General features: G+C 49.8%; 11 protein-coding genes across 11 annotated transcripts; 8 read left to right on the top strand and 3 right to left on the bottom strand.

Moving 5' to 3' along the window:
• Window positions 1-499: 499 nt before the first annotated feature.
• ANOM_008649 (uncharacterized protein) lies at window positions 500-1,296 on the bottom strand (the record flags this gene model as incomplete). Its single annotated transcript, XM_015553905.1, has 4 exons — window positions 500-600; window positions 671-798; window positions 868-1,032; window positions 1,094-1,296. The coding sequence occupies 4 exons, from the start codon at window positions 1,294-1,296 to the stop codon at window positions 500-502; spliced, it is 597 nt and encodes a 198-aa protein (XP_015403671.1).
• A 1,232-nt stretch (window positions 1,297-2,528) lies between these two features.
• Window positions 2,529-4,077, top strand: manF (putative endo-1,4-beta-mannosidase; the record flags this gene model as incomplete). The annotated part of the gene is made up of 4 exons (XM_015553904.1): window positions 2,529-2,694; window positions 2,753-3,544; window positions 3,592-3,720; window positions 3,779-4,077. 4 exons carry the CDS (start codon window positions 2,529-2,531, stop codon window positions 4,075-4,077), a joined length of 1,386 nt encoding a protein of 461 aa, XP_015403672.1.
• Window positions 4,078-5,256: 1,179 nt separating this feature from the next.
• Window positions 5,257-6,270, bottom strand: gcy1 (putative glycerol dehydrogenase Gcy1; the record flags this gene model as incomplete). The annotated part of the gene is made up of 3 exons (XM_015553903.1): window positions 5,257-6,001; window positions 6,054-6,185; window positions 6,248-6,270. 3 exons carry the CDS (start codon window positions 6,268-6,270, stop codon window positions 5,257-5,259), a joined length of 900 nt encoding a protein of 299 aa, XP_015403669.1.
• A 755-nt stretch (window positions 6,271-7,025) lies between these two features.
• On the top strand, window positions 7,026-8,661 carry ANOM_008646 (uncharacterized protein). Its single transcript, XM_015553902.1, has 2 exons — window positions 7,026-7,148; window positions 7,207-8,661. Exons 1-2 carry the CDS (start codon window positions 7,096-7,098, stop codon window positions 8,519-8,521), a joined length of 1,368 nt encoding a protein of 455 aa, XP_015403670.1. The 5' UTR covers window positions 7,026-7,095; the 3' UTR covers window positions 8,522-8,661.
• Window positions 8,662-10,313: 1,652 nt separating this feature from the next.
• On the top strand, window positions 10,314-11,476 carry ANOM_008645 (elongation factor Tu; the record flags this gene model as incomplete). The annotated part of the gene is made up of 2 exons (XM_015553901.1): window positions 10,314-10,466; window positions 10,526-11,476. The coding sequence occupies 2 exons, from the start codon at window positions 10,314-10,316 to the stop codon at window positions 11,474-11,476; spliced, it is 1,104 nt and encodes a 367-aa protein (XP_015403667.1).
• Window positions 11,477-12,501: 1,025 nt separating this feature from the next.
• Window positions 12,502-14,332, top strand: ANOM_008644 (glycoside hydrolase family 6 protein; the record flags this gene model as incomplete). The annotated part of the gene is made up of 6 exons (XM_015553900.1): window positions 12,502-12,531; window positions 12,736-13,076; window positions 13,132-13,379; window positions 13,462-13,911; window positions 13,985-14,226; window positions 14,288-14,332. The coding sequence occupies 6 exons, from the start codon at window positions 12,502-12,504 to the stop codon at window positions 14,330-14,332; spliced, it is 1,356 nt and encodes a 451-aa protein (XP_015403668.1).
• A 799-nt stretch (window positions 14,333-15,131) lies between these two features.
• On the top strand, window positions 15,132-16,851 carry ANOM_008643 (uncharacterized protein; the record flags this gene model as incomplete). Its single annotated transcript, XM_015553899.1, has 2 exons — window positions 15,132-16,215; window positions 16,265-16,851. The coding sequence occupies 2 exons, from the start codon at window positions 15,132-15,134 to the stop codon at window positions 16,849-16,851; spliced, it is 1,671 nt and encodes a 556-aa protein (XP_015403665.1).
• Window positions 16,852-17,537: 686 nt separating this feature from the next.
• Window positions 17,538-19,111, top strand: ANOM_008642 (casein kinase II subunit beta family protein; the record flags this gene model as incomplete). Its single annotated transcript, XM_015553898.1, has 3 exons — window positions 17,538-17,824; window positions 18,245-18,490; window positions 18,546-19,111. Coding segments are annotated over 3 exons (939 nt in total), but the record flags the coding sequence as incomplete, so codon positions are not given.
• A 442-nt stretch (window positions 19,112-19,553) lies between these two features.
• Window positions 19,554-20,515, bottom strand: ANOM_008641 (arylformamidase; the record flags this gene model as incomplete). Its single annotated transcript, XM_015553897.1, has 2 exons — window positions 19,554-20,340; window positions 20,418-20,515. The coding sequence occupies 2 exons, from the start codon at window positions 20,513-20,515 to the stop codon at window positions 19,554-19,556; spliced, it is 885 nt and encodes a 294-aa protein (XP_015403663.1).
• A 399-nt stretch (window positions 20,516-20,914) lies between these two features.
• On the top strand, window positions 20,915-22,551 carry ANOM_008640 (putative eukaryotic translation initiation factor 3 subunit EifCh; the record flags this gene model as incomplete). Its single annotated transcript, XM_015553896.1, has 4 exons — window positions 20,915-20,976; window positions 21,037-21,076; window positions 21,152-21,621; window positions 21,715-22,551. Coding segments are annotated over 4 exons (1,137 nt in total), but the record flags the coding sequence as incomplete, so codon positions are not given.
• A 182-nt stretch (window positions 22,552-22,733) lies between these two features.
• ANOM_008639 (putative mitochondrial carrier protein) lies at window positions 22,734-23,176 on the top strand (the record flags this gene model as incomplete). The annotated part of the gene is made up of 2 exons (XM_015553895.1): window positions 22,734-22,763; window positions 22,895-23,176. 2 exons carry the CDS (start codon window positions 22,734-22,736, stop codon window positions 23,174-23,176), a joined length of 312 nt encoding a protein of 103 aa, XP_015403662.1.
• Window positions 23,177-23,225: the final 49 nt, after the last annotated feature.

Raw genomic sequence — 23,225 nt, 5'->3', positions numbered from 1 at the left:
AGTATAGTATGCATATGTGGGTTCAGGTTATGACATGACTAGACGCTGCGATTGGGCAGGGATTCAGGGAGCTGATGAGGATATATATTCTCATGTTATCCTTGATCTTGTTTATGGAGCTTAGTGAGTAAGGTCACTTTGTTACTTGCATGGACTTAGGGCTAGTGCCGACTTAGTGCTGAGCAGTTGTTATAACCCCTAACTTCCGATTTGCTGTTTCGTATACCATGGCAGCGTATATTAATTCGGTAGATACTAGGCTTGTGGAGTGGACTACTAGTTGATAGATTATAAAGACTCTTACTTCGATTATTAATCTACGGCATAGTGTCGGAAAAAGACAAGACTATCAAGAATAAATTCCCCAAGCTAGTACATGCTATGATACCCCAAAGAACGGCACAAGGGCTACAACGAGAAGAAAGTATACAACAGAGCAAGGTCAATATCGCAACCAACACAGTTCACGGAAATCTGCAGATCTCACCAAGACATGTACTTAGATGGCCACGACGCTGACCCAAAAGCGGGTGTCATCATACTTGTACTTCTCGTTGCTGTCAATCTGCTGCTGGATCCACTGGACGGCGGACTTGTAGGCTATAAGTTGATTTCATCAGCGTCTGCTCCAAGGGGTCATTAATATATCAATCGAATAATTAAAACATACTATGGATATCCGGAGTGTTGGGGTTAGCAAGACCAGAAGCACCGTTGCGGTGTCCAGCGAACCACTTATCGTAACCGTAGTAGTTCTGGCAATCCCAGCGCGACGCAACGTCGGCGTAGACGTTCGAGCTTTTAAAGTATCAGTCAATGTCCCAAGAAAAACATGTCAAGAAATAAATTTCCAGAAAAATAGCGTACTTCATGACGGCTCCATCGTTCCATTGGGCTTCCGACTTCCCCTTGAAGCCGTAGCGGTGGGCGCACTCGCGGAGCAAGCCCCAGTTCTGTTTAAACAGACCGAAGTTGGCGGCGTCGTAGGTCTTGCCGTCGCCATAGGGGTAGTTGGCGGTATTCATATCCTCACTGGTACGTTACGTGTTAGAACGAACGGCCTACTTCGGGATTGTGTATTTTGTTTTCTTACATTTCGAGCATGGCAATGGCGAGATCAAGGGAGTTGCCGCCCGCTTGGATGATGGCCTTCTTGCGGGCTCCGAGACCAGAGACGGTGTATTGCCCGCGATCAGCCCTCTTGTCCAGGGAAACGTCGAGAGAAGCGTCGGGAGTTGGAGCGGCCAGCACTCCAGTGGCAAAGATAGCGGCAATACAGGGAATGAAGAACTTCATCTTGATAGATGTAGAAAAGAATGACTGTCTCCAGGACTTGTTTGGTTTGAAAGAATGCTTTGAGAATGAAGGTGCGCTGTACGATTTTATATTCACCCCTAAATAGACTATATCATGACTCTTAATGGTGAGTTCTTGATTTGGTCAGTCTTTCGGCTTCTTAGGACCTGCCAATGGGGTATTCCCGGGTACAGCATTTGTTCTAAAACGACCATTCTACATTTCCGTGTCTAATGTGTGGTTCAGTTGAGTCAGTGGCGTATCGTGTAGGACTACCTTCATTTCGTGGCTGTTGAAAGTGTGGTGGTGGCTACGATTCTGAGACAGGTGAGTTCTCAGGGTTGTATCTCTTTCCTAGCCCTAATCGTTGTATAGTCGTGTTGAGTTCCTTTTTCGAAAGGAAACGGTCTCTTGGGCAGGGAAAGACCAAGGCAAGTGTTTCAGGATAATGAACGCAGGGACCATTTCATATCATGTCCATGGCGCTGTACCAATCATCGTCTCGGCTTCCTCGGGAGCGACGTTTGCCGGTTGTGGCATGAGGTTGTTCTCTATACCGTGCCGTTTTTGTCTTTGAACATGATTCTTTCTTTTTATTTCTTGAGGGATGCTTTCTATAAGTGCGTGATTAGAAACGTGGCCTTCGTATAGTTGATTTGACTTGTGATTAACCTTTGTTCCAGGTGCATTAGACTGGTATGGGGTTAACGCCTGTCTATTCTTGGGGTCTGCCTGTTCGACGTCCCTCTCCAAACATACTTTCGGCTTAGAAAACTAGCGACTGACTAGTTTAACATGTGCGACGCAGGGACCGGACGGAACTGACCCAGAATAAATTAATCGATCCTCTCAGAGCTCTAAGAGTATCAAACTAAGACAATCCTTGCCTAAACGGACAAGGAAGAAGGGTCCGCTTCGGCACCCGCTCCCATGGAACTTGCTCCGCCATGTGGATTCTACTGAACAAAAACTCGACAAAACAGCTTGAAGCAGAACATTGAATGCGTCAATTGATACTAACTCCGATGGACTCCAGAGAGGATGACAGCGTTTCCTAATTTCTCAAGGTTTCAAGGAGTCGTGGATAGTCTCGGCTTGACAGATGCATCGGCCGAGCAAACTATAAAGCAGCTCGCGATGGCCTCGAGTCCATGCCTTTCCGCTCCACAAAACGATAACTTTCCTTAAATCCTTTCATTCATTCGTTTACTTCTTTTCGCTCTTTTCTCGCAATGCGTTCCTTTTCGTCTATCGCACTCCTGTCTGTGGTGGGAGCTGCGTCGGCCCAGGCTGGTCCTTGGGCCCAGTGTGGAGGCAAGTCCTTCTCCGGCTCATCTGCGTGTCCTTCGGGATGGGCATGCGAGGAGCTGAACGAGTGGTTTAGCCAGTGTGTACCTGGTGAGAGAATACTAACTTGCCCGTGCCAAGAACAAACGAGATCTAACCCATAATCAAGGCGCCGCGTCCACGACCGCCGCCGTGTCGAGCACTCCCACTCCGTCTGTCACTCCTTCGGTGTCCATTACCGCATCCGTCAGCACGGGCATCAACAAGTCAATTTCGACAGTGTCGAAGTCCACTCCCCTGCCGTCTTCGTCGTCCGCCTCGCCAGCCCCTCGCCCGACAGGCAGCGGGTCCTTCGCCAAGGTGGATGGAACGCAGTTCTCGATTGACGGCGAGACCAAGTACTTCGCCGGCACAAACACCTACTGGCTCCCATTCCAAATGAACGATGCGGACATCGACGCCGTGTTCGATCATTTGGAGCAAACTGGATTGAAGATCCTTCGTGTCTGGGGCTTCAACGATGTAAACACCGCTCCCAGCCCCGGAACGGTCTACTTCCAGCTCCACGACAAGGCCAAGGGCACTTCCACCATCAACACCGGCAAAGACGGTCTCCAGCGTCTGGACTATGTGGTTGCTGCCGCCGAAAAACACGGCGTCAAGCTCATCATTCCTTTCGTGAACAGCTGGGACGACTACGGCGGATTTAACGCATATGTCACTGCCTACGGCGGCAGCAAGACTGAGTGGTTCACCAACGAAAAGATCCAGAGCGTGTACCAGGCCTATATCAAGGCCGTTGTCTCGAGGTACAGGAACTCTCCGGCCATCTTCGCTTGGGAGCTGGGCAATGAGCCTCGCTGCAACGGATGCAGCCCTGACGTGATCCACGGCTGGGCCACCAAGACCAGTGCCTACATCAAGTCTCTGGATCCCAACCACATGGTCGCCTTGGGTGATGGTACGTATGTTGCGGATGCAGTAGAATATGACTAACTGTTTCTTTAGAGGGCATGGGCTTGACCATTGGCTCGGACCAGTCGTACCCGTACTCCACCACCGAAGGAAACGACTTTGAGAAGAACCTTGCTATCCCGGACATTGACTTCGGAACGCTCCATCTTTACACCACTGACTGTGAGTGATTACCATGGTATACATGAGCCAAGAAATGAAGTCTGACCTGATATTACAGGGGGTATCAAGGACAACGCCTGGGGCAATGGATGGGTTGAGAACCACGCCAAGGCCTGCAAGGCTGCCGGCAAGCCATGCCTGTTCGAGGAGTATGGCATGAAGGGCAATCATTGCACCGACGAGCTGAAGTGGCAAAAGACCTCGCTGAGCTCGGGCACCGCCGCCGATCTGTTCTGGCAGTATGGTCAGAAGCTGTCCACGGGCGAGTCTCCCAACGATCAGTACACCATCTACTACGGCACCGATGAGTGGAAGTGCGCCGTTATGGACCACATGGACGATGTCAACAAGAACTAAGTAGGGGCAATGGCTCCATGAGAGGTCAATAGTGACTGTACGGTAAGGGAATTGTCTATTCCTGCCATGTCGGTTTTAGATGATCTGCACAGCTTCTTTCTATCATTCTCTTCTGCCTTCCTTGGGGATCGCTTTTGATATTTGTTTTGCTCTTTCGGGTGCAGCAACTCTTCTACCTAGTCTGAATGTCAGATTAGAGGTATACATAGCCCATAAGCAATTCACTTTTTAGAATTCAGAAAGCAATCCTCGCGAAGGCTGGATTGATATCATAGTCTAATATCCATGTGATTGACTTTAGCACGCTTCTTTCAGCATGACCCCGTCGCTACCTTACCGCTTAGCTTTAATGTATATTTCTTCAGTTTGTGTCCAATTATCTCAACGGGGGGTGGGGGGTTACGGTGACTAGATGTATAAAATATAACTTCCCATTATACAGTCGGGACAAGAACATAGTCCTAATTAGCCGATACCTGGAAACACTGTGGGGATTGATCCACCAGGAGGATCAACACCTGGTATAAAAAACCACATATATCCCACTCAGGCTATGATCGCCCCCACTGGGACGCCTGGCAGGCATCAGCCTCGTTCTAATTCTTCTCATATCATCTTTTTGACTACATTGGCGTCTTGAAACTTGGCTGTTCATCCATTGCGGATACATAAACAACCATGAGCATCCGGATCGAGAGAAAGAGGTCATGAACTTGGATTAGGAGGAACTTGAGTACTAGATTTACCTCAGGTCTTTATCTTATTGCATTTCGCCAGGTAAATTGAAATAGTCAACGTTGATATCGCTGCTCTTTCTTTCGACGCTGTCGTTGTGAGGATATGAATCTAGTCACAGCCGAGAATATCGAAGACTGATCATCTGATAGAGAAACAGAAATTTTGTTTGTGTGATGCGGTACTGCAGACAAATCAGCCAATTTCACAAATGGCATTTTAGCGAGAAAATCCCCACGACACTTTAGATAGTGAGTATTCTCCTATTTAACAGTTGATATCAGCCTAACATACAAAGATACACAGCGGGTGCATATCTTGAATTGGCTATCTAGAAGATGTTGATTAATTGGGGGGTTATGGATGACTTTGTATATACAATTCAAATTCGGGGATATCTATACTCTAAATGCCATGGGGCCGTTATAATCACAATATTAAAATCTACTCATCATCACCAAAGAAGACCTTGATAGGAAGCCAGCTATCACCGCAGACCTTAAACCGATCCTTCAAGTTATCGAGCTGAGCGACTTCCTCATCGGTCAGGTTCCATCCATCCAGCTCAAAGTTCGCATCAATGCGCTCCTTGCTCACCGACTTCGGGATCACACTCCACCCCTTCTGGATACCCCACTGCAGCAGACACTGCTGGGGGGTCTTACCCTTCTTCTCGGCAAGCTGCAGCAGCGTCGGGTCCTTGTACAGAGGCGAGTTGGTCGACCCGAGACAAGAGTACCCGGTCGAGTGAATGCCCTTGGAGGTATTGTAGGCCACCAGCTTGGGGGAGGGGTTGTTGGGGTGCAGCTCGATCTGGTTGACGGCGGGGACGATCTTCGTGCTGGGGTCATTGAGGAGCTTCTCGAGGTTCTTGATGCCGAAGTTCGAGACCCCAATGTTGCGGACCTTGCCGGTGGCGGGGAGCTTCTGCACCTCTTGCCATGTCTTGATGAAGTCCCAGTCCGGGAGGTGCTTGGACTTGTCGTTGGGGTCGGTGCTGCTGGGCCAGTGCACGAGGTAGAGGTCCACGTACTCCACGCCCAGGTCCTTCAGGGACGACTCGATGCCCTCGGACACGCGGTGGTGCCAGGTGTTGTCCAGCTTGGTGGTGATCCAGATCTGCTCGCGCGGCACGCCGGAGTCCTTGATGCCTTGGCCGACTTCGGCTTCGTTACCGTAGGCGAGGGCACTGGTTGGGTTAGTTTGACTGCTTGTACTTCAGATGGGGCAATTGGGACAACGTACGTGTCAATGTGGCGGTAGCCTTCAGGAGAGCATTCTTCACGGCTTCACGCACTTCGTTGGGCTTGGATTGCCAGGTTCCCAGACCAATGGCGGGGATCTTGGCCCCGGTGTTCAGGGTGTAGGTTTTTCTGTTGAGGAATAGTGTTAATTGATGCTCATTCTTTCTATACCTAAGGATCTAGGGACTGACTTGGTGTGCTGGAGGCTGGCCATTTTGTGCAATTGAGTAGGGGGAAAGGGATATTTTATTGAAACGTGTCAAGATTAAGAATCAGAACAAAGAATTCAGACAAAGAGCGCGAGCAAAATGTTATAAACGAGGGGTACACAAGACCATTTATAAGCTACCAGAAGAGGCCGAATGTTAGGGCAGGTCCATCCAGCGGCATGATGTCAATTTCCCCTCTAGAGTGGGGAACTGTCTTTCTCCTAGTTCAGTTAAACACCCGATAAGCAATTCAGTTAGCACGCGATTTAAATTGCTCGTATCGGGGGATTATATTTAGTAAGTTTTCCCATACAGACTAGCTGTAACGGAAATTAGAAGGCTCTATATCATTCATATTATATCTATTGAGTTCCGCTGTACGGAGTAGTCACCGTACTTCATAACCATTTGTAGTGTGAAATATATACAGTTTCGGTGTTACTGTGTTATATAGGGAACATTTTAATACTAAATGATAGCAAAGCACGCCATTACTATATACTGTCTAAAGTTATACAATTGGTCAAAGGCTCCACTGTACTCCATTATAAGGAATTTTATATGGCGAATTAGCAAGAATTATGAGAGGACTCAATTGATGGCGACAGTCGCGGTACGAATGTCGAACGGCGGGAACCGAAGGGTCACGTGGGGATGACTCGAATGGGCAATGACGCAGTGGCGATCATGTGCTGCACCGCCACGTTGTGCCGTTATCATCAGGCACGCATCCGTCATCTCCTCCATCTCCCTGGATCTCTTATCCATTTCGTAGATGGTTTCCCCATCTTCGTGTCTCATTTAGACTATCTCTCTTCATCAGCATCAGGATGCCGCCTTCCAGCGGGCACCTGCTGCTCCCAAAGTTTTGGAGAGCAGCTAGGTGAGTAATCACTTATCCACTCCACCCGGACTATATCTCCGTTCTGACGCCGCCCCAGGTTTGCCTACGAGAAGGCCTGCAAAGCCATAAGGACAAAGTTCCCAGAACAAGTGCAACATGGAGGTCTACGATTCCAGCCAGCTTATGCACGCATAACCCCAAACCAGCCGATCAACCGCGCTGCAGCAATTCGCCAGGCCCGTCGCCGCCACTATTCCACTCGGGCGAGAACCTTCGTTTCTTATCTCCGAACTGGACTGCAGGGCGACCGTGCGGCCTACAAGACATCCCGCGTTGCGTCGAACATCAGCCGTCTTACCTCTCAAGCACCCTTTGCGTCAACTCTTCGCCCAAACTTGACCGGCGGTACTCTCGGCCGTACGGCGGGAGGCTATACTGCAGGGGCCGGCCGGATCGGTGGTGCCCGGTATTTCTCTCATGGCCCAGCTGCACCCGCTCAGGTCATTCAAAATGTATCCATGGGTGTCCGGGCATTCTTCCTTTCAGGACAGAAGGTCCGGTTTGACGGCATTGACGAAGTCAGCGGGAATAAGAAGTACAAAGCCGTGAGCGCCCTTCAAGATCAGGCTGAACGGAAGATGACGGGAATCCCTCGGACTGCACCGGGATCCTTTGTTGACTTCCAGCTTTCCCCTACCATCACCGCTTTTGGTCTGCAGAAGAAGTTTGATCCGTCCGGAGCCTTCGCTTCCGAGACCATCAACTCGGACGGCCTTTTGGACTTCCTCTCTGCCGACTTTGCGCGTGCTCTCAAGGACTTGGCTGCTGTACTCAACGACCTCAAACGCCTGTCCACCCTGGGAGATCTGCCTATCTTGCTTCACGACAAGTCGACGCTCCGGGTGCGATTCCCTGGCTGTGACGCAGCCACTGTCGAACGGCTCTGTGACGAGGTTGGCGTCCAACGAGGGAAGATCATGCAGGACGAGGACTTCGATATTCGTACGGGTGCCGACCTTGCACTTCTCTTCCCCTTTGCCCCCAGTGTTCCCGGGTCACCGGAGACGCTGGATTACCTCTTCTCGAGGGGGGCCTCTGAGCCACAAGCGCCCGAAGCAGTTGATTGGCAGGCTATGATGTCTTCAGAGAACAACACAGAGGCTTCACCGGGGCTTCTCGGAAACTATGGGCCGAAGCTCAGTTTCGAAGATGTAACTATGTTCGGTGAGAATCCGTGGCAGCAATCCTCGTCATCTGGGTATTCAAGTATCAACATCAGCGAACTCGGCGACCGCGCATACTTCCATGAGATCACCAGTACCGGGTTCCCTGAGAGTGCTTCTGAATATGAGGGATCGGACGGGTTACATCGATTTCTTGCCGAATGCAACCGTGCTCCTCCAATTTCTTAGCTAACCGCGTTTCCATGTTCTACACAGGCTTTGACAGTCTTTATTTACTATAATTTCTTTTGTTTATTGTGCGAACAGACACCGTATATCTGAGGTGTGATCAACCCTATTGGCTATTAGTGAAACATATAAATTGAATCTCAATTACCTGTATATCTACTTCGTAAATGAGCCACCATCCAACTCCAGTTTCGCGCTTCACCCACTTCAATCCTAGTATAATGCTAACGTGGTCAGCCTCTATATTAAATCAAATACCCTTCTGGGCGACAAATAAAATGAACGATCCACTTCAGTGGGAGAAAAGGGAGTAAACGAAAGTACTCAAGCACTGGTGGCTCCTGTATACAGGAGTATTGTTCTATCGCAACTTCAATGAAGTTGACCTTGGTTGATACATTTACTGTTCCAATAATACTGTTCAGTAAAATGTCTTTCCTGAATCAACGACATGAATTGCACGATAAAAGACTGAAATACAATACTGCTCTTTATACCATCCTAGACCGCACTTCACGAAATGACCACATGTGTCTTAGACATGAAACAATGCAACATACTCAACAGAATCGTTATCATGAGAAATATTAGAGATCCTCACAGTCCATAAATGCCTTTAATACTCCGTATGTCGACCGAATACAGTGTCCGATCTAAACACCAGTCTTCCTCGAGTCAGTTTAGCTCAACAGAATCGATGATTCCGACTTCGTCACGTTTGACAGTCACAGCTAGGCAAATACTAGCTAACTGATCGTAGAGTCCTTAGAGGAAGCCCTGGGTGTAACAATATCTCTCTATTATTATATAAAATAAGCTATACCAATATTAATAGAAGTTTGATTTTCAATCCATTACCACCTCGTAGCTATCATACCATCCATAACTTCAATCACGGTATAGTCAATAGTCATACATTATGCTGATAAGTAATCCTTCCCGGAAATTCGGCCCGTCGAGCCGACTCAACCGTCTCCATATAAATTGTATAATTTCCTGCAGAAACTACTCCGCATCTTGGCGGCAGAGATACACGACTCGCGGACCGAGGATACCTCCACGATCAATTCTCAAACGGCGATCAGCAAAACCTAAATACAGTCATCCAAGGTGCCTAGGTACGGGTTGTAGCAATCCTGATGCATTGTCCCGGAAATACTCACTTCTTCCTAGTTAAGACGGAGAAATTATGCAGATTGCCGGGATTACAGTCCCATACCTGAAACGGGAGATGTTTAGAGTGCAACTTCTTCAGTCTCATTCAGGAATATCAGTCTTCGTCTACTTGTTTACAGTCATTCATTTACTGTATACCAAAAGAAAGCTGCACTCCTGAAGAGGGCTCACTCTGGTAGGAGAACAATGCGTCTTGTTTCTTCCGATGGACGGTACAGCCCCACCGGCTGACGGATCTTCCCGAGTTCGATCGAGATTTAGATCTGACTGGATAAATGCTTGTACCTCCATCCTCTATGATATAGCCCGGCTGTTTTTTAAGACCAACCCAAGAAAAATCAGATCGTTCTGCTCATATTCTAACTGTGTTGCATTTATTCTCTCCTTGCCTGTGGTAGCCATACTAGCTCATCATATGTGCACAAGAAAGTAGGGCATATTGCCCTCTGCATTATGCTTTGTGGCGCCTGAGGGATCAACACTGCGCACACAGAACAAAATGGAAAGAGAGACAACTGCCCCGCACCTGTCTCTGACATACAGCTTTCCCCCCTCCCTCTTGTCCTAAGACACACTTCTGCTCGCCATCAGTACTAGTACATTGGACGCCAGCAACATGTCTTCGAGTAGCAAGCCCTACTTCAACATCAGTACCATTGGTCAAAACGGCCATGGTAAGACGACCCTGGCGGCCGCCATCACCAAGACGCTGGCCACCAAGTCCAAGACACATGGGGAGATTAACACGCGCCGGAGAAGAAAGTCCACGGTACCACCACCCGGGCCGCGCACATCGAGTATGAGACCCAGACGCACTGCTACGGTCAGGTAGACTTCCCGGGGCACGCTGACTACATCAAGAACGTGCTCGGCGGCGCAGTGCAGATGGACGGCGCCATCCTGGTCGTGTCGGCAACGGAGGGCCCGATGCCGCAGACACGCGAGCAGGTTCGACTGGCACGGCAAGCTGGCGTGGCACGCATCGTCGTATTTCTGAACAAGTGCGACATGGTTAATGACCAGCAGCTCGGCCAGGTGGAGACGAAAGTGCGCGAGCTGCTGCGCACGTACGACTTCCCGGGCAATGACGTGCCGATTATCAGGGGCTCGGCGCAGCAGGCGCTGAATGGAGTCGGGGGCGAGCTGGGCGAGCGCGCGATCATACGTCTAGGGGAGGCGTTGGACGCGTACATCCCGGAGCCAGAGGGAGCGCTGTCTGATCCGTTCTGGATGCCGGTTGAAGAGACTTTCCCACATTCTAGTCGTGGCATGGTGGCCACGGGCCGTGTGGAGCGCGGCGTGATCCGAGTCGGCGACCAAGTAGAGGTCGTGGGCGTCGGCACTACGACCGGGACAGTGTGTATGGGCGTTGAGATGTTCCGCAGGCCGGTAGACATGGCGGAGGTAGGGGAGAACGTGGGTGTCCTGCTACGTGGCATCAAGCGTGAGGACGTGGAGCGCGGTTGCGTGCTGGCCACGCCGGGCACGGCCAGGTGGTGCGCGGATTTCAAAGCGGAAGTGTACGTGCTGAACATGGATGAGGGTGGCCGCGCTACACCGTTCCCCAACCACTACCAACCGCAGTTCTACTTCCGTAGGATAGATCTGAAAGGTTCTATCTCGTTTCCGAGGAGTAGGGAAACGGTGAAGCCCGGTGATAACCTGTCCATCACGGCCAACCTGGCCGTGCCGATTGCGATGAGAAAAGGCCAGAACTTCATCATCCATGAGGGTGGTAAGGTCCTTGGCTTCGGCATTGTTACGTCTATAATCGAGTAATAGCCGCTACTCTCTATTTTTCTCCATATATGCTTCTCTCACACGCGCACACGCTTCACGTTCTAAACATGTTCGGGGTCTTTTGTTTCTAAAAAGGGCTTATTTCATCCTGCTGAACTGACCTATTGAGGAATAGTGCGGAGAAAACGAAGGTGTGTTGTTAACAAAGCTGGCTAAAGAAGCGAGGCTAAAAATGGCATATATTGTCTTGGGCGATGGAATATAGATGAGGATTTCTATCCTCGAACCCTCTCTTCCTTAGCACCAACCTTATCAATGCACCATTCGAGAAAATAACCAATCCCCTATCGGATCTTCTTCATAGTAGCACCAGGTACGCTTAATGAAGACCTTCAGTTCGCGAAAAACTCTCCAATAGGGTTCAGGTCCGGTAAGTAGGGCACTAGTTTTACCCCAGCAGTGGAATATCTACCCAATCCGGTCCGGATAGTGAAACGACTCACGTATGATCCTTAACTAGTATTGATTTCGGCCCGGAATCCGTCGAGCCGTGGAAGACGCGGGGGAGGACAATTCTGTCCGGGGTATATACAAGCAATGTCTAATGCTATTCGTCGTAAACTAATTGAAGTGTAACAATTATAAAGGGGCCACGCCAAATAGTAATCAGCTAGTTCGTCTCAACATAAGAAAGGTGATGTAATTGACAGTCGGATAAATTGTAAAGATACTGGTAGATCTCTCGCAAATCGGCATTGCTCTTTGGCCTTCCATCAAGCTGTGGACCAACCTTTGGAAGTGAGGGCCCTTCTAATACTAGAAGTTGTTAGCGTCCAGGACTCACTCTCCAAGGACGGCACGGTAGGGTTTCTTTGCCTATAAAAATTTCCAGACATTGCTTCTGTCATCATGAGATTTGTGTTCATGTGGGTCGGCTGTTGTGCAGAACACATAGCCTATTTACACGAGTCCGTGCAACACAAGCTCAATTAAATCTGAGCGTGTCTCAATCTGCCAGGTACTGCAATAAACAACCACACTAAGCCCTGACAAATGCCGATGGAATGACGATCACCCACTCCGCGCCCGTTCTGGTACGGGGGCTTCCGTCTTGGCTTCTGAAGGAACGACGCCTGCATCTGAAATGAAAAGGATGAAACAGGGTGCCGGAGTTGAAGACCCGGGGTTATTTGTCTTTAGCCGAATTACGTTTCTCCAGTTTTCGGCAATTCCTCTGCATGAAGTTCATTTAGACGGAGAAATAAGTACTATAAAGGGGACTCGATACCCCGTGGTAGTCCAGTACACCAGCTCAGAGTATCGTGGATAACAAGTTACTTCGACCGTTCAGAATGCATACCCCCAACATGCAGGCCCTATGGGCGCTGTCGCCCTTGCTTTTCTCCGCTGCCAGTGCTCTCCCCCAGGCGAGCGTCACCCCGTCTCCTTCGTCGTCTGTTCCGGCGTCGAGCGCCCCTGCTCCCACGGCGACAGCTGGTGGAAACCCATTCGAAGGATATGACCTCTACGTGAACCCGTACTACAAGTCCGAGGTGGAGAGCCTTGCTATTCCATCTATGACCGGCGAGCTGGCTGAGAAGGCCAGCGCTGCGGCCAACGTTCCCTCTTTCCACTGGCTGTATGAATCCTTCCCATACTCTTGAACCGAACCAGTCACTAACACACAACCCCAGTGACACAACAGCCAAAGTCCCCACAATGGGCGAGTTCCTCGAAGACATCAAGAGCAAGAACGACGCCGGCGCGAAGACAGCCGGTATCTTCGTCGTCTACGATCTGCCTGACCGGGACTGCGCGGCGTTGGCCAGTAACGGAGAGTTCCTGATCAGCGACGGTGGAGTCGAGAAGTACAAGGCGTATATTGATTCCATCCGGGAGCAGGTGGAGAAGTACTCGGACACGCAGATCATCCTGGTTATTGGTGAGTCTACACCTCTCTCCCTGACAAAGATTCCCAAATATGGTTCCTTGGAACTGAAACAACTCACTAACATCCACCACAGAGCCCGACAGCTTGGCCAACCTGGTCACCAACCTCAACGTCGAAAAGTGCGCCAACGCCCAGGACGCCTATCTGGAATGTACCGACTACGCCCTGAAGCAGCTGAACCTGCCCAACGTTGCCATGTATCTTGATGCCGGTGCGCACCATCCCCCTACACAATACTCTCAGACCGTCAAGCTAACACCCAACAGGCCACGCAGGATGGCTCGGCTGGCCCGCCAACATTGGCCCCGCCGCCGAACTGTACGCCTCCGTGTACAAGAACGCAGGGTCCCCGGCCGCCGTGCGCGGTCTGGCCACCAACGTCGCAAACTACAACGCCTGGTCCATCGACACATGTCCTTCCTACACCCAGGGCAGCCAGTCTGCGACGAGAAGACTTACATCAACAACTTCGCTCCGCAGCTGAAGAGCGCTGGCTTTGATGCTCACTTCATCGTTGATACGGGTATGTCTTGCATTTATCCTTTGCATTTATCTTCCACATGGACGCAAATCCGCTAACAAAACAAATCACACAGGCCGCAACGGAAACCAACCCACCGGCCAAAGCGAATGGGGCGACTGGTGCAACGTCAAGAACACCGGGTTCGGTGTGCGTCCGACCACCGAGACAGGCGATGAGCTCGTCGACGCTTTCGTCTGGGTTAAGCCCGGTGGTGAGAGTGACGGCACCTCCGATACCTCTGCGGAGCGCTATGATGCGCACTGCGGATATGCTGATGCCTTGACACCCGCTCCTGAGGCTGGTACTTGGTTCCAGGTGAGTTTCTTGCTTTTGAAGAGTATTTGTCTAGAGGCGTGATGCTAATATGGCTCTGCAGGCTTATTTCGAACAGTTGGTTGAGAATGCCAATCCTTCTTTGTAAGATGGGGTCTGGGGTTGAGAGATTGAGGTTGATAAGTCTGGGATTTATGTTTAGGTAGATTAGGTATACGGAAATGTTGCTACGGAAATGCGACAATGTTTTGTTTTGCTTGTTTGACACAGAGATTTTGTGGACAAAGAGCTGGCGGGACTAGTACTTGGTCTGTTGTGTCTAAGTAAAGAGAAAGTAGTACTATGCTGGATAGGTCTAACTGTGACACGCTTGACATTGTACCGTATAGGATGTCTGTAGACTGGTCTCTGGGAGATAGTAGTTAATAAACCACAAACCAGTGCCTGGGGTGGTAAGAAATGTACAGTTGACTGTTACGCATAATATAGAGAGCCATTTACAAGAAGGTAGAGGAGGACCATGAACGCAGATGAACAGTATAAATATAGAGACCGTGCTGCGTCAGGTGCTTTAGCAGTTTATGGCTTCTCGTTCATTAAATCATTCTATCCACTGCGATCCACTGCGGACAGAAGTGGAACATACTGTCAATCACTGTATTAAGCAATGTGAGTCCTAACCAGTGAATGACAAGACAAAGAACCATATGCTGATCATATTCACTTGCAAATTTCTAGTAGCGAACAAGGCAGCACAACACGGTCGCTGTTGTCACCGAGAGGACTATTTAAGGGTCGCTGCTTTCTTTATCTGGAGCTTCAATGGATAACCTACAACATACCACCTCTTCTGCCTCATTGTTATTACCCCTATCAATAACAATATCTTTTCGCATAAACCCACTCCTACACCATTCCAAGAAGTATTATACGACTGCAACCTAGCCATGGAGGTAACAACGTTGGCTGCAATGATGCGGCAGCAGTTTGATGACCTCAACCAGAACATCAACCAGCGGGTCGACAACCTACAGGAGTCCTTGAACACGCGAGTGGACAACTTGCAGTTTATCCTGTTTCAGCAGAAAAATGAGCTGCACGATGCCTTGGCCAGACGTATCGATGAGACCATGGAAAGGCGGTCCACAGAGTTGACCAGGCATATAGACGAGACCATAGACCGGCGGTCCACGGAGTTACAGGAGACCTTGCTTCAGCGCTCGAGCCAGTTAGAGGATTCACTTGCTCAACGTTCGAAACAGTTAGAGGAATCGCTTGTCCAACGCTCAAACCAGTTGGAAGAGTCACTCCTCCAACGGTCAAATCAAATACATCAAGCTATGCTCCAACGCACCAACGAGCTGGATACCACCCTCATTCAACGAAACAACGAGTTCCAAGAAGCCCTGACTAGGCGAATGGATGAGACTCTGCTTCAACGGTCCAATGAGTTACAAGGCTTTTTGGCTCAACGTTTGGATGACACTATGATCCAGCGAACAGAGACGTTGCAGAAGAACTTGGTTCAGGAGATGGTCAAGTTCTATAAAAGTGTCATTCAACCGCAGTTTCATCGAATAAACAAGGACCTCGCAGCTCGTGATAAAGATATTAAGCGAGAGTTCCAGAGTGTCAACGAGCGATTCAATCGCGTGGATGCCAGGTTCCATACCTTGGAGATGGATATGAAAGGAGAATTCAAGAATGTCAGCAAACGGTTTACTCATATGGAGAACCGGTTCGATAGAGTTGAGACCAAGGTCGATCAACTGGAAGTCAGGATGGGCAGCGTCGAAGCCAAAGTGGGTCAACTGGAAACCAGGCTGGATAGGATCGAAACCAAGGGGGATCGTTTGGAGGTCCAGATGGGTAATTTTGAGAGAATCCTCCGGAACTCCAAAATCGCCTTCCTCAACCAGCGTATCCTTCCGATACAGATGTATAACCAGGAAGGATCACCAATACCTATCCCAGTAGCCTCTCTTCCCACTACGGCACTGGCGTTCTATCACCTGAAGGAGAGCAAACATTGTATGTTATCGCCTGTAAATCACTATAATGTGATACTAACACCGTGAAGGGTCCAAGTTGAGGAACCTCATCGAATACTATCAACTGCAAGAAGAGGCAATCCAGGCAACTGCAGATTATGATGACTCATTCGCAGGCACTAAGCTGAAGTATACAGAACAGGAGCTGGAGCGCGCTATCTCGTCAAACGCATGGGGCGTTGTTGTTGTATTAGGTGGACGTATTGGTATTGACTGTGATGCACTCCATGACCGAGTCATACAGGTACAATTCCATTCACAGAAAAACGTTTCATCTAAGCGAGACGCAAGCGATATGAGCACAAGCAAGCGGGCCGCCAAAACACATTGCCCATTGTCCGACCGAGTCCGACCTGTCTCTGGAGCACAACAAGACACAGATGTACGTGAGCCATCTGTCGTTAGCAGGATATATAGTGAGGTTGACTCAGAGAAGTTCAAGCAGTCTCTTGACCCCCGAATTTGGGGTAACGAGCCCCTCGTTACGCCTGTCTCAAAACATGACTTGAACTGTTCTGAGTCAAAAGGCGGTTCCAATTATTCTCTCTTCTACGGTGACACGGAGATTGCGAGGTCTTCATCGCAGCAAACAGAGACAGAGTCCGTCGAGGAATGAATATTGCCGGACTCGGGAGGTAGGTAGGAGCCGCTGGCACAGTTAGATAGCCTAGATATAGCCTAGATGAGTTCCTCAAGCTTGGAGATGGTTCCGATACGTTAAATATGCAAAGCCACAATGAGCTCTCTTCACTAGATAGCATGATTAGGAATCTCAATCCGCAAGACAAATACTAAATACTAATAGTGTTATCCATATGACGTCCATTGTTTATCCATACAGGAGGCGCCAATTCTCAGGAGATGTCATCTCTCGGTGGAATATTGCGACATAAAATTCAGATAGAGTCCCAGCCTAGGATACGAAGTCCATTCGCCGTTGCTGATGGTAACAATCTTGTGTTTAGATGCAGTGCATGTCTGACCAGCTGAGGTAGATAGCAGTAATAGTTAGTAAAAACTCCTTAATAGATCAGTGCTCTATCTAACAAGCTGACGTAAGATCGGACAGTGGATTATAATTGTAGCCATGACATACTTGACAGTTCAATTGACAGGATTCAGCCATATTGAACAAAATCGCCCTGTCTACCTAGTGTGATGTCGACCCCAGATCACCAAGGCGGTGATTGAAAGCACGGACAATAACCTCACCGCCAACCCCGCGCTAATCCCGTAGAGGATAATCCGCTGATAACAGTAGGAACGGCGTGCGGAAGAGACACACACTGCAACCACTCAAGAATCCCACAACCCTTGACGTTTCTCCGTACTATTGCTCGAGCTGTGACCGTGGAGTCTCCAAGGAAGATTATTCCAGCTGTGTGGTTCTGAGGGTTCTCCTGTTCTGGGATCTGACCCAGTTATCTCTCAGCAACTGCTACAGGCAAAGTCAAGAAATAATCTTACCTTTAGATCCAGAAACTCGAAACAGAAACTCTTGCTCTTTTCTTGAACGAAACACCGGCAAAATGATGGAGGACTTCAACAGTGAGACTGATAGTGACTATACCAGTTACTGGAGAGATTGGGTGAGTCTTTTCCTAATTTACCGTCGATTGCGCCAATGTGCGACTGGGCGGGGGATTGCGACTTGGTTGTAGGTGGAGGAAGGTGCATGATGATACTGGACGATGCAGTGGCAGTGGCAGTGGCAGTGGCAGCAGGAGGGGTCGGACATTGGAAGGAGAAACACATTTCCGTTTCGGGAAGCGATGCCACTTCTGCTCGACTTCACAGCTCCATGAATCACCTCACCTTTCTGCGTCTGCATTCTAAGGATGGCGTCTCCCTCGCCCAGTCAGCAGCAGTTGGAGCTGTCTAGCACTCCACCTCCACCTTCTGTTGTTCCCAACTACTTTAGAATCGATCCTACTCTTCGCTCCGCTCAGCAGAGACACCCTGTTTACCTACCGCCGATATCTGACGAGACAGCTAATTGGCGCACACAGTTCATCTCCTCTCGTGGAAACGAGTACTTCTGCGAAATCGATGAGGAATATTTGACCGATCGCTTTAACCTTACTGGCCTCAACACTGAGGTGCCATACTATCAGTATGCGCTGGATCTGGTGACTGATGTGTTTGATCTGGATGCGGATGACGACCTACGCGAACAGATTGAAAAGTCGGCACGTCATCTCTATGGACTTGTCCATGCAAGATACATTGTCACCACTCGTGGTCTTGCTAAGATGGTATGTACTACCTTGAGAACCACCGCAGTGTTATAACTCTCTGACTGAGGTCTAGGTCGACAAGTACAAGAAGGGCGACTTCGGCAAATGCCCCCGTGTTATGTGTGAAGGTCAGCCACTTCTGCCTATGGGCCAGCATGACATCCCAAACATGAGCACTGTCCGGCTTTACTGCCCCAAATGCGAAGACCTTTACAACCCCAAGTCCTCTCGCCATGCTTCCATCGACGGTGCCTATTTTGGAGCTTCTTTCCCTAGCATGCTTTTCCAGGTTTACCCAGGCTTGGCCCCTGAAAAGAGCACCAGCCGTTACGAGCCTCGTATTTACGGATTCAGAGTTCACGCCGCTGCGGCGCTAGCACGCTGGCAGGATCAGTACCGCGAGGACATGAAGACGCGCCTTCGTGATGCTGGGATGGAAGTCAAGTACGTCGAAGACGAGGAAGTGGAGGATGACGAGGATGACGATGACGAAGACCAGAGCTTCGAGCCGAAGGAGCGGGTTGCGGGTGACGCTGCCTCTGGACGTATGGATATGGGCATTTGAGTGACCATTCTTCGATTTCTAATGTTCTCTGGTTTTCACGATACCATGCTCACCATGCCTTAACCGCTCCTGACCCACCATTCACCCCTCTTCTTATCGCATAAATCATCCCGTATCCCATCCTCCTCTATCCGACATACTCGCCTGCAACTTTCAACTGGGCCTTCCCTTTATGTGACATGTTCATCTGTCCTTTCGTTATGGCTTGCTGTTCTCCAACGGTAGGCGTACGAACGGTTTCTTTCTCTCAGTTTTCTGTACTCTGAATTTATGATGACGAACATGGTGGGCGTTTGAAGCTTTGAAAATGGCTGGTCTAATTTCTTTTCTTCTGATGTTTACTAGTTTCATACACATAATTCGCCTTAGGGAAACGTAATATGAATTGCCAATGCAATTACCATTCCCGTAATATGCACTTCATTTGTACGGATTACATTTTTGTAGGGGTCCATTGGAGGTCAAACCATTAGAAACGGAAGCCTCCATTAAACAGGTTAAGGCTCTTAAGGCTCTTCATAGGCTACTTGCCAACTGCTTCTCAATAGCAAAAGCAATAGCCTCCGCGAGCCCTTCTCCCTTCTCCCAGCATTCATCGTGCTCACCTTCTAGGGGCAGCAGCGCAACAGATCTCGGATTTTCCTCAGACTGCACATCGCACCACCCAGCCCGAAGGGTAGCATCCATAGCCTCCTGCTGCGGGAAATCCACAAGCGAATCCTTAGACAAGTACGCCAGAATCGCCCACCGCCCAGCCGTCCACCCACCCTCAACACCATCAGCCCCTTTGACCACGGCGGGAGACACAGCATCCCACGCAGCCTCATCGTCCCCAAAAGCCCCCTCTACAATCTCCTGATACGCCGGGATCTCCTTGTGGGTATCCCGGAGTAACTTCAGATCGTATATCCCCGCCAAGCCCACCACAGCTAGCGGACCGTGCGATATGCCAGCATTAAACTGGCCCATCACCGACTGGAACGCCAGCGTAGCGCCACAGCTGTGGCCGACGAGTATATACCGGTCTTCGAACCCATACTTGCGTTGCAGGAAGGCTATGGCCGCTTGCACGTCATTGATATGCTCGGGGTGTTTGGAGCCGCGGTATTCGCGGGAGTTGGTGCTCGACTGGTCCTGGGGGTGGTCCGGATGGGGGCTTAGACGGTAGGAAATAGATGCGAATGCAGTGATGTGCGGGAGGACGTGAGAGTATTCCGAGGAGCTGGTGAGGGTGGATATGGCGGGGTTGGCGAAGTTGATGGCGTCAATGTTTGGATCGCGCCAGGCGCCGCCGTGGATTAAGCTGGATTCACACGGTTAGTAGGCCTATCGATAGTGGATGTGTGGTAAGTTGGACATTTGAGATTGAGAAGTATGTACATTATCCAGTATTTATTGTCGAGCGTCTCTGATAAGGTGGTCACTGTCACTGTTTGGAGGGCGTGGTCTTCGCCGTAATTGAACGTTTCGGTGGGCATTTTTATTGATTGTTTGCAATAAATGTTGGTGTTAGTTCAAGGTAGTATGATAGGAAGAGAGGGCAATGAGGGGAACGGCTTGGTAGTCTTAATGAAGGCTGCTTAGTAGTACTAATTAGTAGGATGTTCGGCGGAGCAACTAGGGAGTATCATTGTCGATAAGCTCAACCTGCAACAATACAGGGAGATTGTGAGGTGGGATGCCTCGGCCATTATCAGGGAAGATACGCCCAGAGAATTACATTTCTTCTGGAGATTTTAGCATGGCAGAATATTGAAGGCCGATGTTGTTGTTCCCAAAGTGTCCAGACTGGTCCCGTGAGGATCTTGGCGCACTAAGCCCCATCGGGCGCTAGGCGGTGGGAAATTGATGAATTCAATCCACACAAACCATCGCCGCCGACTGTCATCCCATTGTCGCCGTCGAACGTATACCTGGGCAGCACATCCAATATGGCGGAGTAAGTCTTGCTGCTGGCCGTAAATCGTTTCGTTAAAATGGCTGCTAATGATTACACCAGGAAAGAAGTTCCCCTCACGGCCGTCAAGGTCGATGCCTTGGTACGATAATGACCGCGAAAAATCACCCCCCGCTATTTTCACGGCGATGATAATGCTTACAAAGTTCGCATATAGGTGGTCATGAAGATCATCAAGCACTCCTCTCAGTCTTTCCCGACGACTGCGACCGGTTCGATCGTCGGTATGGATGTGGACGGTACCTTGGAGATCACGAACTCTTTCCCATTCCCAGTCGTTGAGATGCCCGCCGACTCGCACTTCGACAACGCCGCCCCTAACCCGGCTGCTGCTGCGCCTCGTGCGAAGGCCAACGTGGCTTACCAGGCTGAGATGATCCGCATGCTTCGGGAGGTCAACGTCGATGCGAACAACGTCGGTTGGTACACCAGCGCGAACATGGGTAACTTCGTCAACATGAACGTGATCGAGAACCAGTTCTTTTACCAGAAGGAGATGAACGAGCGGACAGTTGCTCTTGTGCACGATGTCAGCCGCAGTGCCCAGGGAAGCTTGAGCCTGCGGGCCTTCCGTCTGTCTTCTAAGTTCATGACTGCTTTCAAGGAGAACAAGTTCACCTCTGAGGAGTATGTTTTCTCCCGCGTTGGCATAGTGTAGTCTGTTATATCAGTCGATACGTGTGCTCGAAGTGATCTAGATGGCATACTAACGTCTTCCAGGCTTCAAAAGTCCACCCTGAGACACCAGGACATCTTCGTTGAGCTTCCAGTTGAAATCCGCAACTCTCACCTGATCACCTCTTTCATCCACCAGCTCCAGTGCCCTGCTCAGTCCACTCCTACCGACCTCCCCCCCTCTCTGGCTGCTCTGGAGAAGGGCCCCTTCGCCAAGGACAGCGTTCTTGCCCCCAACTACGACAACCTGTCTCTCAGCATCGACCCCTTCCTCGAGAAGAACTGCGACCTTCTCCTGGACAGCATCGAGACCCACCACACTGAGACCAACAACTTCCAGTACTACCAGCGTTCGCTTGCTCGTGAGCAGGCCAAGATCACTGCCTGGCAAACCAAGCGCAAGGCTGAGAACGCCAGCCGTGCGGCCCTCAAGCAGCCTCTCCTGCCCGAGGATGAGTACCAGCGTCTGTTCAAGCTTCCCCAGGAGCCCAGCCGCCTCGAGACTATGCTCAACACCCGGCAGGTGGAGCAGTACTCGCGCCAGATCGACAGCTTCGTTTCGGCGACAACGGGTAAGATGTTTGCGGTCAAGGGAAACCTGCTGCCCGGAGAGGTCGCCAAATAGAGGAGAGGAGGTGACCGATGATGATTTGTCTCAACTGGGGATTCTGGGAATTGCATGCATGACCTTACGGCGTAGGGAGGGAAAATATTGTATCTGACTGTTAATATGTCTGTTTGTTTATTCCAGTGACGAATAGAGTTACGGGATATGACTGTCTTGGTTCCTACCTACCTCACCCATCTCCAACCTTCGTATCCATTTGTCCTGCGCAAGTCCTCTACATCAACTGATGAATGGATGGGGTATGCCCTAATCTTGCTAGGGCATGTCTGCCACACGTGATGCTGATAAGTACAATGACCTCATCATGGCATCGATAACCGATTAGATAAGATCCTGTTATCGTGAAGATTCAAGTCGATATCTTTCTTTTCTGCAGTTCTTGAACTAGTTTATAGATATTTCTTCAATTTCAATCTACATACCCTGAGTCATTAGAATGGATAACAGTAGCCTCGACATCTGGGTTGTAAGTCTCCAAGCACACCATGCCCTAGTATACATACATTATATAGACATCATAGTCAAACCCCAACTCCTAGAAACCTCCAACGAAACCAAACAGAACCCTCAATTGAACCAGCTAACGAGCAAACAAAGGCCGGCGCTATAGCAGCCGTAACCGTCGACTTCCTAGTGTACCCAATGGACACACTCAAAACGCGCATCCAGTCACCAAACTACAACCACCTCTACAAAGACGCAACAGGCGCTATAAAACGAGACGTCCTCTTCCGGGGGCTATACCAAGGTGTATGGAGCGTCGTACTGGCTACTGTACCTTCATGTACGTTCTTACACTACACATCTGCCCATACTCACTACCCCCCATACACCCAAACATACAAACATACACACGCCCATAAACCAACCCAACCCTAAAAACCCCCAAAACTAACCCAAAAGAAACACAAAAAAGCAGGAGCATTCT

Source organism: Aspergillus nomiae (genome assembly GCF_001204775.2).
Source record: "Aspergillus nomiae NRRL 13137 chromosome Unknown contig00319, whole genome shotgun sequence".
Lineage (NCBI taxonomy): Eukaryota > Fungi > Ascomycota > Eurotiomycetes > Eurotiales > Aspergillaceae > Aspergillus > Aspergillus nomiae.
The sequence above is the reverse complement of the archived record's forward strand: the minus strand, read 5'-3'. Positions and strand labels throughout refer to the sequence as shown.

Bases quoted from the DNA above. Each gene is read 5' to 3' on its own strand.
- ANOM_008646 (XM_015553902.1), top strand. From the start codon at position 7,096: ATGCCGCCTTCCAGCGGGCACCTGCTGCTCCCAAAGTTTTGGAGAGCA. The intron at 7,149-7,206 runs GTGAGTAATCAC...ACGCCGCCCCAG, and splicing joins AAGTTTTGGAGAGCAGCTAG to GTTTGCCTACGAGAAGGCCT.